This window comes from Dendroctonus ponderosae, unplaced genomic scaffold (genome assembly GCF_020466585.1).
Source record: "Dendroctonus ponderosae isolate FM_Combo_2020 unplaced genomic scaffold, Dpon_F_20191213v2 Dpon_F_20191213_10, whole genome shotgun sequence".
NCBI lineage: Eukaryota > Metazoa > Arthropoda > Insecta > Coleoptera > Curculionidae > Dendroctonus > Dendroctonus ponderosae.
In genome coordinates this window covers 6,854,327-6,868,122 of record NW_026017111.1, presented here as the reverse complement: position 1 = coordinate 6,868,122, position 13,796 = coordinate 6,854,327, and the positions used below count along the sequence as shown (strand labels likewise).

Sequence of the window (13,796 nt, the reverse complement as noted above, 5' to 3'; positions counted from 1 at the left end):
TTCAAAAGAATTTTTCCAAATACTTTCACAACTTTCTTACTAAACTCTCGTGTACGACATTAAAGCCACAAATGAAAGGTGAAGCTCAAAACGGACATAATTTTGCGTTTGAAGTCTTTTTAAACTCGAAACAAGCATTTTTCTCTCCAAAGTCCAATTTCAAACATTGAAGTATTGCCAAATGAAGGATGGGTGATGAAAGGTGGAGCTGAAAACCGAAATAAATTTGGGTTTGAACCCTTTTTAAAGACTCTTAAAACAAAACCTTGAACCGCTTGAAGCTAAGGAAAGTGAACGGTGAAATTTGAATCCGAGAGAATTTCGCCCTTGGAGTTTTTTTAAAATCGGCTTCAAGTGGACTTTTTTTGACTTAAGTCTGGAAGCCACATCAAATGAAAGCTTCAGCTGGAAATTGAGATCAAAAGAGCTTAAACGTGGCTTCGAATCGACTTTTTTTTTCTTAAGTCTCATTTCAGGTTTTGAAGCGACGCCAAACGAAACGTGGGATTGGAAACCGGAAGAATTTTGCGTCTGGAAATTTTTTAGACAAGTTTTCAACATTCATTATTTCTGTTGTTTTCCACTTAAGAGTTTTTTGGTAAAACTTTTCACATTTTAAAAATGGATTTTTTCAAAGCGGTTGAAAATATCCAACAAGTCGTAATACTATTTTTGAAAGCCCATCCGGGGTTATTAAAATTTGTGAGAGAAGAGAAGGAAATTCAGACTCTTTTTTCGGGTGTCTGATACACATTTCATTTTGTTCAACCCTGGTATATGAAGCTGGTGCAACGATGATACACTGATTTTTATATCACTGTCCTTGTTGCTCCCGCTGTGACATCGACGGCCACATATCCTTGACTTTGCCCGAAAGCGCTACGAGGGGAATGCGTTTAGTATTGTGCGTAATAAGTAGAAAACTAAGTAAGTAGTTGCTGAACTTTTCCTGAGTCATCGTGTGGATTTTGTCACGGATACGGTCTTACGGAGGCCTCACTTCAACTAAAACACAAAAAATTAGGTGTAGACACTCAAAATTTTAACAACCCGATTTCATCAAAACGGTTAAATTTACATCGAATGTGTCTACGACTTTTCCTTAGAATGTCGAGGAAAATTCAATCATTGACTAATGCACAGGGTGTTCCATTTCAGAAAAAGGAACTTCGCTTTGTCGCAGCTTTTCGACTGATCCTGTATACTAAATTTTTCTTAATGCAAATAGACTGGAAAGAACCTTTCAATTTTCATATTGCTCTCGCTCTCTTAGTTTGGGAAATAATCTACCGTTTCTAACTGAACTCTCGAAGTAAACAGGAATGTTTTGTTAGGAAATCTTCAAAGAGCCCACGCCCGGCAACTTCCACTTCCGACCGTTTGTCGCTAAACGCGACTCCCACCTGGACTCCACCGTGGTCTACTGGTTCAACAAGTCGTTACCTGTAGACGTTTGTCCTCATAAGGAAATCAAACAGCTGGAGTATCTGCTACATAGCGACTCCCGAAGCATTTCAAGCACCGTGCACCGGATCATGGGACCGGAGTTCACCATATCCACCATCAAGGTTCACCACATCGGTAAGTTTTGAAATTGCCGTGACTTTGTGGGTTTAAAGTCTTGTCCTGCAGGCAACTGCAAATCTAAGCCGCCGCCGGTTCTTCCGACTCCCGAAGTGCAGGCGCCGTCAGAGAAGACTCCTCAGCCGCAAGCAGACAACGACATCATGCTCACCCTGGTGCTTCCCATCATCATCATCTCCATCATGCTCTTTGTGGCCTTCGTGGCCGCCTGTCTCCTCTATCGGAAGCGGAGAATGGGCAAAATGAACGTGGAGGAGGACGGGAGACAGTCATACGGCAACAAAGGTAAGCCTAACTGGGCAATTGTTCCAACCCCGATACACCGGCGTTGACTCTTCCAGGCATCCCGGTGATTTTCCAGGAGGAACTTGAGGAAAAGCCAGAGCCCGGGACCAAAGCGCCAGTTATCCTCAAAGACGAGAAGCCGCCGCTAGCGCCGCCCGAGTACAGCAAAAGTGGCTCAGTGAAGCTGGAGGACTCAGAGCCGTATCAGCCCCCACCACCGTTCACTCGCACTCAGGACAATGGGCGGCAAAGCCGACCGAAACCTACCCCCACCTATCGGAAGCCGCCGCCCTATGTGCCCCCTTAACAATTACACTTCACGTTCTTCAGCAATAATTCAGAGTGCCAGTAAAGAGCTGGCACCATAATCAAGGCAACTGTGAATGGTATCAAGAGACTTTACGTGAGTCCTCAAGGCTCTGAGATGCCCGGGACTCAATCTCTCAAAACTTCCTAAAATCTCATCTAGATTGTCACCGATCAATCCATATATACCAAAGCTTGATTAGATTTATATTTTTTTATTGGTAAGTCAACGTGTAACGGTAGTCCTGTGTAATCACTAACTGTCTCATTTGTGTAAAGTAATTTATTGCTTGCTGAAATCGAAGTCGTCGATCATTGCACGATTTAAACCAACGATGATATTGTTCATAATGTGAGTCATTTTGATAGCTATTTAAGTCTAGACTGATTAAACGCGGAAAATCCATATCTCGAATCATATCAAGAGACGTGCAAGCACAGTGATTTGTTTGCATTCAACCCTTGTAAAAAGTGTGTTATTGCGCATTTTCTCCAAACTGGGAGGGTTTGAACATTTTTTTAAATTGCCTGTTCTTCTTAAAGTGAGACGTTTTCTGTAATTAAAAAACGATAGAAAACCCTCTAATTTAGGCACTAGAACATTGCACACAAAATTTCGCACACTGTATATCAACGGTTTTTTAAAAAGCAACTTGTACTTTGAGGGCATTTTAACCCGAAATGTAAATACATGTTATTTCGTATAAGCTTATGTAGCCATGTATCCTTATGTACTTTACCGAAGCTTCCTAATCAACAGTAATACATAATGAAAATAATACTTGTTTCGCGTTTCTTATGTAAATGACAAATAACTAATGTACTAGCGATTGAGATTTACGTTTAAGTTTTATATACAGTTTTATACTTTAATATACATTGAGGGTGAGTTGGGCTAAGGAATTGTACTGGATCACGCTCACTAAACTTTCTGGTGTATAATTGTTTAGATCTATCTGTCTTATATGGAATTGCAGGTAGAATAGTCCTAAGAACTAGATTTCGTAGACGACTGTATAAAATATATACTTAAATTGAACAGTTTTGGGTCTTTTTTGGTTCATAGTCCAAGGAAAAGTGCAATAAAATCGAAATCGTAAAAAGGAAAATTTCATATTTTTGAGTGTGATTGTGGAGATTAAGCTACAGTTCAGGCTCAAAAAGCGTGCACAATTCAACCACAAAGTTTCAAATTGTTAGTTGGTCTGGTTTGGAATATGGAGGGTTTTTAAATAGAGGGTTAAATCGAGTAAAAACATTCATTTTGTAGTCGGCATTTATTAGGCTGGCAAAAATCACAATTCCGGGGTTTCACAATTCTATGAAATTTCCAGCATTTGTAGCGTTAACGGTCTGCTAAAGATGGTGAAAATTTAAAATTTTTACTATCTTTAGTTTGAAAGATGCGAATTTTTAAAAGAGGCAGCGCAGCCGAGGGAAGCTTACAATTAGGAACGGGTAGGTATTTACTAAGCTGGACAAATTGAGGATTCTGAGCGAATTCTATAAAACTTTCCGCGTTGGAAGAGCCAAGTGTCTTCTATAAATGGTAAAAATTTCAATTCGTTGCTTGCTTTTGTTTCAAAGATGGAGATTTTTCCAACTTCGAACAAATAATTACGATTCTGGGAGATTTTTAAGGAAACCTTTAGTTTCTGTCTTTTGAAAAAAAATGTATTTGTGTTGGTTTCGGTGATACAAAATCTTTAAGATATTAAAATTGGCGCATTTTGTAGCTCGAAGTTTCCTCTAAAGATGGTGAAAATTGCTACTTGCTTTAGTATGCAAGATGCAATTTTTTAAGGAAAAAACGGAGTTTTGAACCAAGCTGAAAAAAAAATAGAATAAAAAGTGATTTTTATGAAATGTTCTGCATCTATAGTTAGGTATTTCCTTGCTAACACAGCTGCACAGACAGTAAATTTTTCAACCCGTTACTAGCATTATTTTGGAAAATGCGAATTTTTGAAGAAATAGCTCAGTTGAAAAAACTTTCAATTTGGGACCGATATTGACTAAGCTGGAAAAATTTTGGGCGATTTCTATAAAACTTTTAACTTCTGAAAAGCCACTTGTTCTCTAAAGATGGTGAAAATTTMAATTTGCTACTTGCTTGCGTTCGTTTCGAGGATGGGKTTTTTTTCASAGAAGARCGCAGTATTGTAAAAAACTGAATAAAATTAAGATTATTTGCAATTTTTACGTACCGTTCTGTAGTAGTCTTCACAGTCACATGTCTTCTAAAAGTAAGCGAAATTTTGAAGTGCYGCTCGCCTCAGTTTGGATGAAACGATTTATTTTCGAAAGAAGCGCTKCGGWASARAAGCATCAATTTTGAGATCGGTATTTTTTGGCGGCAAAATTCAAAATTAATGGAGATTTCGATAAAATTTTCCATATCTATAAAACAGTTTAAAAATAGTGAAAATTTCAAATTCTTCCTGGCCTTAGATTGGAAGACSCGAATTTTTAAAGRAGTCAGCGTACTTGAGTAAAAACATCCATTTTAGGACTGGCACTTACAAAGCTGGCAAAAATCAAGATTTTGTGCGATTTTTATCAAAATTTCAGCATCAGTAGATCCAATGRTGTWCTAAAGATTAGGAAATTYTCAAATTGCTACTAGCTTAAGTTTTCAAGACGGATTTTTTTAAAGAGARCGCAGTTGATTAARAACATCCATTTGGATATCGGTATCTACTAAGCTTGCAAAAATCAGGATAAAARGTGGCATTGATGACACTTTGTGCATTTGTAAATCCAAGATTGTTAAAGATTGTGAAAATCGAGATCTTTAACTACTKCTAAAATTTTTCAATAGCTAAAATCRAGATTTTTAACTACTTCTAAAATTTTTCAATAGYTAAAATCGAGTCCTTTAACTACTTCYAAAATTTTTCAATAGCTGAATCGAGATTTGTAACCATTTCTAAAATTTTTCAATAGCTAAATCGAGATTTTTAACCATTTCTAAAATTTTTCAATAGTTAAATCGAGATTTTTAACCATTTCTAAAATTTTTCAATAGTTAAATCGAGATTTTTACCCACTTCTAAAATTTTTCAATAGCTAAATCGAGATTTTTAATTATTTCTAAAATTTGTCAATAGTTAAATCGAGATTGTTAACCATTTCTAAAATTTTTCAATAGTTAAATCGAGATCTTTAACCACCTAAAATTTTTCAAYAGTTAAWTCGAGATTTTTAACCATTTCTAAAATTTTTCAATAGTTAAATCGAGATYTTTACCCACTTCTAAAATTKTTCAATAGCTAAATCGAGATTTTTAATTATTTCTAAAATTTTTCAATAGTTAAATCGAGATTGTTAACCATTTCTAAAATTTTTCAATAGTTAAATCGATATTTTTAACCACTTCTAAAATTTTTCAATAGCTAAATCGAGACTTTTAACTACTTCTAAAATTTTTCAATAGCTAAATCGAGACTCTTAACTAYTTCTAAAATTTTTCAATAGCTAAATCGAGACTCTTAACCATTCCTAAAATTTTTCAATAGCTAAATCGAGATTTTTAACCATTCCTAAAAKTCGTCTGTGAAAATTTCAAATTGCTAATTGTGTTAGCTTGAAAGAGGCTAATAAATAAAAGAGCAGTTGAGTTTAAAAATGTATTACTTGCCAACTAAGCCGGCAAAAACCCAATTGTCTTCTAGAAATGGTGAAATTCTCCAATGGCCAACAGCAGGATTCTCTTGCGATTCTTTATGAAACCTTTAGCTTCTGTAAAACCAAGTCTTTTCTAAAGATGCCAGAAAATATCTAAATGCTACTACGTATTTTAGTGTAGAAAATGGGATTTTTTCAGGAAAGCGCAGTTGAGTAAAAAGTTTATGCATTGATTTGAATTTACTAAGCTTGGAAAAATCAGGATATGGGTGATTTTTATCAAACATTCTGCATGTGTAGAAACAAAAGTGCTCCACAAATTGTGAAATTTCCACATTACTATTTGCTTTAGTTTGGAAGATGCATTTTTTTACGGAAAGAGCGCAGATGAGTACAACATCTGTTTTCAGATCGCTCTTTACTAAGTCGGCAAAAATGCAAAATTAAGGACGATTTTTATGAAATTTTACAAATCAATCGAACCAAGTGGCTCGTAAATACAGTCAAAATTTAAAGTTGCTAATTGATTAAAATAAAGGGTCCAGTTGAGTTAAAACATCTATTTTCAAATCGATATTTATTAAGCTGCAAAAATTATAAGGCGATTTTTATGAAATTGTTCACAAATGTGGAGGCAAATATCTGCTAAAGATGATAGTTTTCAAGTTGCTATTTGCTTTAGTTTGCAAGATGTAACTATTTTTATTCCTTCTTATCTGTTTGAAGCCTGCAGTAATGTATCATTTTATTTACTGACGCGAAAACACAATTGTTAAGTTTTTTGTTTGACTTCCTATTTGCGCAAGCGTATAGATATGTAGAGTAAAGTGTCTGCTAAATATGGTGAAAGTTTCAAATTGTTAGTTGCTTTAGTTTGAAATATGAGAATTTTTTAAATTGAAAGTTCACTGGAGTAAAAACATCCATTTTATGATCGGCATTTATTACGCTGGCAAATATCACGATTCCGGGCGATTTGTATAACATTTTCAGCATTTGCAGAGCCAACGGACCGGTAAAAATTTCAAATTTTTGCTGGCCTCAGGTTAGAAGATGCGATTTTTTAAAGGAGGCAGTGCACTTGAAGAACGCATACAATTAGGGAGCGGTACTAACTAACCTGGACAAGTTGAGGATTCTCACAGATTTCTATAAAACATTCAGCATTTGTAGATGCACGTGTTCTCTAAAGATGGTGAAAAGTTCAAATTTTTACTGGCCTTAGTTTGAAAGATGCGAATTTTTAAAAGAGGCAGCGCAGTTGAGAAAGTGTACAATTAGGGACCGGTAGGTATTTACTAAGCTAGACAAATTGAGGATGCTGAGCGATTTCTATCAAACTTTTCGCTTTTGAAAACCAAAGTGTGTTCTTTAGTATGAAAGATGCAAATTTTTTAGGAAAAAGCGGAGTTGTGTACCAAGCTGACAAAAATTAGAATAACAAGTTATTTTCATGAAAAGTTCTCTATCTATAGAGTCAAGTGTGTACTTGCTGAAGACGGTAAAATTTCCAAATTGTTAGTGGCATTAATTATTTCGGCAAATGCGACTTTTTAAGTGCCGTTAAAAAAAAACATTCAAYTTRAGGTCGGTATGGACTAAGCTAGAAAATTCAGGATTTCGGACCATTTTTATTAAACTTTTAGCTTGTGTGCACAGCACAARTGCAACAACAGTGCACTTGAGTAGTATCATCTATTTTGAGACTGGCAGTTACAAAGCTGGCGATTTTGATAAAATTTTTCCTGCAATTTTGATTAAACTTTCAGCATCAGTAGATCAGAATGTGTTCTACAGATGAGGAAATTGTTAAATTGCTGCTTGCTGGATTCTGAGCGATTTTTATCAAACTTTCATCATTTTAAGAGCCAAGTGTTTTCTATATATGTTTAAAACTCCAATTTGCTACTTGCTTTCGTTTCGAAGATGGGCATTTTTTCCACCTTCGAAAAACAATTTACGGTTTTGGACGATTTTTATGGAACATTTCGTTTCTGTCTTTTCAAATTGTATTTGTGTTAGTTTCGGTGTTGCAAAATGAATATAAAATAGTTCAATTTGTAGCCCCAAGTGTCCTCTGAAGATGGTGAAAATATGAAATTGCTACTTACGTTTTAAGAGTTAAGTTTTGAAGAGGCAAATTTTTTAAGGAGAAAGCGTAGTTTTGTACAAAACTAGCAAAAAATAGGATTAAAAGTGATTTGCATGAAACGTTCTGGATCTGTAGTCAAGTGCCTGCTAAAAACAGAAAAAATTTCAAATTGTTGCTGGTATTAGTTTGGAAGATGCAAATTTTTAAGAAACAGAGCACTTGAAAAAAACATCCAATATCTGACCGGTATTTACTTAGATAAAAAAATCCGGATTTTGGTCGATTTCTATAAACCTTTTAACTTCTGAAGAGCGAAATAGTATTTAAAGATGGTGAAAATTTCAATTTGCTACTTGCTTTCGTTTATAACGTAACGCTGCTGAACAAAAGCATCAATTTTGAGACCGGTATTTTTGTCGGGCAAAATTAGGGATTCATGGAGATTTCGATAAAAATGTTTCCTATCTGTAAAAACAAGTGCCTTTTATAGATGGGGCAATTTTCAAATTTTTACTGGCGTCAGTTTAGAAGATGCGAATTTTTTAACAAACTGGCGTAAAAACATTCATTTTGAGACCCTTATTTACCAACTCCAAAAAATCGGGATTTTCTGACTATTTCAAGGAAACTTATAGCATCTATAAAACCTACTCTCTTCTAGAGGTAGTCAAATTTTCGAATTGGTTCTTCAGTTAATTTGGAAGATGCGAATTATTAAACGTGAGAGCGCAGTTTGACAAAAGCAATAAAGATTATAAGCATTTTTTGGAGCTTCCAGTTCTGAGCATCACATTATTATAATCTAATATTTACGAATTCACGGAAGAGCTAAAAGCCTCGCATCATATAACATCGAACTAATCGCCAATATCACCATCTTCAAACTGGAAATATTTAATTAATTTAACGGCAGTCGGTATTTTAAAGTCCCCGCTGAAGTATGCCTATCTTTGTCGGTCACAAGCGTTTAAAAAAGAGCACCGACAATTTAAACTTGACTTCGTGTTTTGCTTTCGCTATTAAAACTCAGACTTCAATCAATGAGTTTCACCAAAATAAGACTTCAATTCCGTGTAATGTTAAAAAAAATAATAATAATATAAAACAAACAATTGTTTATTAATCTACAAGTAAATATTGGCAATGTCGGTTTGCAACAGCGCTGCTTGGCTGCCGAGTCGATCACGTTCCTTCTCGCGTCCACTTGCTTGCGGTCGTAGTGTTTCAGACAGAGATCGTGGGAAATTGTCGATGGTTGTCAGTGTTGACAACTAAAACGTCACTGACATCATCGCCCAAAAAGAAATTCCAATAGTCATAGATTTTGTTTATTTTATATAGTGCGATTAATCTGGTGGAAATAGTCTGTCGAAATAGGCGACAACGAACATTAAATTCCAGTTGAATTAAACTGGATGTTTTGTTGTTGGTCCCAGCAGGAGGACTTTGCTAAAGGTACGAAACGTTGCTGTCCTGCAACCATCCCCGCTCTGATTTCCTGATTAAATGTATCCGCCATCTTTAGTTAGTCACTACATAGGCGTTAACTTTTCTGTTTTGTAGGTCCGATGGCGGCTATTAGGAAAAAACTGGTGATTGTTGGGGATGGAGCCTGTGGAAAAACGTGCCTTCTGATCGTTTTCAGCAAGGATCAGTTCCCCGAAGTGTATGTGCCGACTGTTTTCGAAAACTATGTCGCTGATATTGAAGTGGATGGAAAGCAAGTGGAGCTGGCCCTTTGGGATACTGCCGGCCAAGAGGACTACGACCGGCTCCGACCCTTGTCCTACCCGGACACCGATGTGATTCTAATGTGCTTCTCAGTCGACTCGCCCGACTCCCTCGAAAACATCCCCGAAAAATGGACCCCAGAAGTGAAACACTTCTGCCCCAATGTTCCCATTATATTGGTTGGGAACAAGAAGGATCTTCGCACCGATCCAACAACGATCAACGAGCTGAAAAAGATGAAACAGGAGCCGGTCAAGCCGCAGGACGGCCGATCCATGGCCGAGAAAATCAACGCTTTTGCCTATCTGGAGTGCTCAGCCAAGAGCAAGGAGGGCGTCAGGGAAGTCTTTGAGAACGCCACCCGTGCAGCCCTTCAAGTGAAAAAGAAGAAGAAGCATCGCTGCATTCTGTTTTGAATATTTTCAGTTCAGTTACAAGTATTCACGTTTAATCCTTTATATATTATGTATGACTCATTTCTGGGGGCCTTTACTACTAACCAAATTGCCCTCACTTTCAGTTCGTTTATGCATAACTTTCCTTTCGAGTTTAGGTATATATTTGTTGTTCTCTTGGTAGTATTGGAGTTAATGTTCATTAACAAGAAGTGTCCAGTGCACAATGTTGAAAAGTCCATGTCTCTAACCCTGATTGCTATGCCACTTAGTATTTTGCGTTTACTGTATTCAAACGTATGGTGCCAGCAAGTGAAAATACACATATATTTTTCGAGTTAAATTTCAAGTGATTTCAGTCAGTCAGTCAGTATGGGGTGATTTTCATTTCTTTAGGTCCTAGAGTATACATTGTGAATTGCGTATCGATGTAATAGCTTTAACTTTTCCATACTATGATGTATTCTAAAATAAATAAAACTGTTTTTCCTATAAATACTTTCTTCGAGGTCTTAACTGCTTCCGCTGGAGATGACTGATCAGTATGGCCATTCTAATCTTCCTTGTAAAATTCTACGTAAATAGAGCGCGCAATTTTTGGTTTTGTAAAATTTGTAATTTTTTAAAATCAAATTGAATTGCGAACATTTCTAAGCAAAAAGATGCTGATCGTTTATCGCTCTAGGGCGGATCATTTCCCAGCAAAATGCGTTTTTATAAACTGACCGAGGGCGGACTTTTGCACAAATTACTGAATAGCAATTTTTAATGCGAAAAAAGTCCTCTTATTTTATCTCACTGTTGTGGACCGTGTTCCAGAAAAAATGGTTTTATTATCAAATGCATCCAAAGTAAGAAGCTTCAGATGCTTTCAGTCCGATTAACTTTCTGCGAGTTTTTGAGTTGCATTTCTTTTTATGTTAAATGCTCCCAAGATGAAATTAATACTGTGCATCTCAGAGAGATAAAAACGAGGACCATTTTTAAGCAAAAATGTCGACAATTCATTCAGTCATAGCAAATAATTGCTGAAATAGAGTTTGCAAATTTGGCAAAAACACTTTGAAAATGGATCGATCTGAAACTGATTTTCTTTTTTCTCCCTGCTTGGGTTTTTTTGATAAAATTAAGATAACAAATTCCAGCGATAAAAGAAATTGATGGCGCCTTGTTTCCGAGATGCGGAGCCATTCGATGAAGGAAGAGACCGTTCTTCCAGATGATCTTCCTTGAGTAATCAGCTGAAGACTGTAATTTTTTTGGAGCTTCGGGAGATGAGCGCCAGGAAATCAAGGTTTCGTTTTTTGACGAATTCCATTTCCTTCTTCGTTCTTCCAAAAACTTGCTCGTGTGCAACAATTAGTTTCTTCGTTTTTTTTATTAATTTTTAATTATTTTGATTTTGATTTATTGCTAGCTGCCGCACGTTGCCCTTCGATTTAAATAAGAACTACCACATTCGTTTTGCCTACATTTATGCATTAAGTCCATATTTCTTGCCAGTTCGAGAAACTCTGTCGTAAATGGTAAATAGTAGATTTTAAAGAAAGAGAGATTTTCTCGAGAATTTACTGAAATTGATATAGACAGGCAAAAGTTATAAACTTTTTCTTAAAACAAGGGAAAATAGTTTGAAGTAAACTTGTTTTTTCAAAACCACTAGCGCTGAAAATTGGAACCGGGTATCTTCAAAATGTCTGTAAATATTACAGATTCCTGGGGTGATGAGATGATTAAATTGAAGTTGTATCATCCAAAAGTCGACGGGTTTCGAAGCTCAGGGCGTAAAAAAAATTCGAAAAAATAATTTTTGCTTGTAATGTTGCGAGCTGAACGAAGTTGTAAAAATCGTATCGAGGGGTTTTAGGGGCGAGAAATTAGAATCCGTTAACATTTTCAGTGTCAGGCACTACAGGCATTCTTTCCTGAGATATTTGAAGTTATTCGCAGTTGATTACCTCGTTAAGTACCTATTTGAAAACGCAATTTATAGCCGAAAAAAATACGGAAAATCGTCTCAATGTTGGCGCATTCGCTCAAACGTGGTCCTGTTTCCGGATCAACTGACGAAAATCAGGATTTTCGGCGATTTTCATGAAACTTTCAGCATCTGTAAAGCACAGACTGATTTAAAATCTGGTCAAAATATCAAATTGCTGCTTTTTTTACTTTAGAAGATGCGAGTTTTTAGTCGCAAAGATCGCGGATTAGTAAAAACATGCATATCGAGTTCCGTATTTATTAAGCTGGCAATAATCAGAATATTAGAAGACATAAGGTTTTCCGCATAGAAGCATTCTGAAGTGTCTGCTAAGGATGGTAAATTTTTCACTTGCTAGTTGCTTTACTTGCAAATGTACCAAATTTTAAAAGTGAGAGCACAATTGGGTAAAACATCCATTGCGAAATCGGTGTTTACGAAGCTGGAAAAAATCAGGATGTTGGGCGAATTTAACGACACCTTTGGTATATGCAGATGGAAGGGTCTGCTAAAGATGGTGAACGTTTTAAAATTATTAGTTGCTTGAGTTGGGAACTTAGGAATTTTTTGAATATCAAGAACGCAATAGAGAAAAAATGTCAATTTTAGACAGGTTCGTCTTATGCTGGCAACGAGCAATATCTATAAAACTGTCACCATTTTTCTTACCAAGTGCCTTGTATAAGTATGATAAATATTTTAAATTGCTAGTTACTTTGGTTTCAAAGGTGCGAGTTTTTATATGAGAGGGCGCCGTTGTGTTAAAACATCTATGCTCAAATCGACATTTACTCAGCTGGGAAAAATTAGGATTTGGGCGAATTTAATGACATCGCTTGCATCTGCAGATCCAGAGTCAGCTAAAGGCGGTGAAAGTTTAACATTACTTGCTGCTCTAATTTGGATTATATGAATTTTTTAACGAAGGGGCGCAATTGACAAAAAAATAATTTTTCAAATCGGCTTTTATTAGGCCGACAAGAATGTGTATTATGGGCAATTTTAGGGATACAATCTGCACCTACACATAGAGCCAAGTGTTTGCTAAAGATGGAAAAAGTTTCGAACTGTGACATTTTAGTTGCAATTGAGTAAAAACCCCCAATTTTGTGATCGGTATTACCAAGGCGGGCAGAAATCTTGATTTGGGAAATTTTAATCATTCAACCGGAATCTATAGAGCGAAGTGTCTGCTAAAGATGGTCCAAGTTTCAAGTGGCTACGTGCATTAGTTTGGAATGTGCGAACTTTTATAGTAGAGAGCGCAATTGAGCAAGCACATCCATTTCGAGATCGATACTTACTAGTATCGCAAACATCATCGCAATTTCTATAAAACTTTCAGCTTCGGTCTTGCGAAGTGTGTTCGAAAGACGGTGAAAATTTCAAATTGGTACCTGCTTTAGTTTCAATGATTTGTATTTTTAAAAGAGAGAGCGTAGTTGAGTTGAAACATCTATATTCAAATCGGCATTTACCAAGCTGACAAAAATCAGCATTACGGGAGATTTTAGTAAAACATTCGGCACCTGTAGAGTCAATTGTCTACTACAAATGGTGAAAATTTCAAGTTTCTAGTTCCCGGACTTTCTATTATACTATTTTTTACGAGGAAGTGCAATTGGGTAAAAGCTTCCATTTTGAGATGGTTATTAACTTGGCCGGCAAAAATTACGATTTGCGATGATTTCAATAAATTTTACCGCATCCCTCGCAAAAAGTGTCTTCTATGGACAGTAGAAATTTGAAATCGTTACTTGTTTCAGTTTGAAAGGTGCGCATTTTTAAAGGAGAG

General features: G+C 36.1%; 2 protein-coding genes across 2 annotated transcripts in view; both read left to right on the top strand.

The window, feature by feature from the left end:
* Positions 1 to 3,214, top strand: part of LOC125502762 (dystroglycan 1-like) — a 52,203-nt gene extending 48,989 nt beyond the window's left edge. The window contains exons 11-13 of the mRNA XM_048661985.1: positions 1,335 to 1,581; positions 1,633 to 1,869; positions 1,926 to 3,214. Coding sequence (XP_048517942.1) covers positions 1,335 to 1,581; positions 1,633 to 1,869; positions 1,926 to 2,176 — 735 coding nt within the window. The 3' untranslated portion in view covers positions 2,177 to 3,214. The remainder of the gene's footprint in view (positions 1 to 1,334; positions 1,582 to 1,632; positions 1,870 to 1,925) is intronic.
* A 5,881-nt stretch (positions 3,215 to 9,095) lies between these two features.
* Positions 9,096 to 10,516, top strand: LOC125502764 (ras-like GTP-binding protein Rho1). Its single transcript, XM_048661988.1, has 2 exons — positions 9,096 to 9,349; positions 9,458 to 10,516. The coding sequence occupies exons 1-2, from the start codon at positions 9,310 to 9,312 to the stop codon at positions 10,039 to 10,041; spliced, it is 624 nt and encodes a 207-aa protein (XP_048517945.1). The 5' UTR covers positions 9,096 to 9,309; the 3' UTR covers positions 10,042 to 10,516.
* Positions 10,517 to 13,796: the final 3,280 nt, after the last annotated feature.

What these genes read in the sequence shown, in the direction of transcription:
- LOC125502764 (XM_048661988.1), top strand. Translation starts at nt 9,310, where the DNA reads ATGTTTTGTTGTTGGTCCCAGCAGGAGGACTTTGCTAAAG. An exon ending in GCAGGAGGACTTTGCTAAAG is followed by an intron (nt 9,350 to 9,457) that starts GTACGAAACGTT and finishes TCTGTTTTGTAG; the next exon opens with GTCCGATGGCGGCTATTAGG.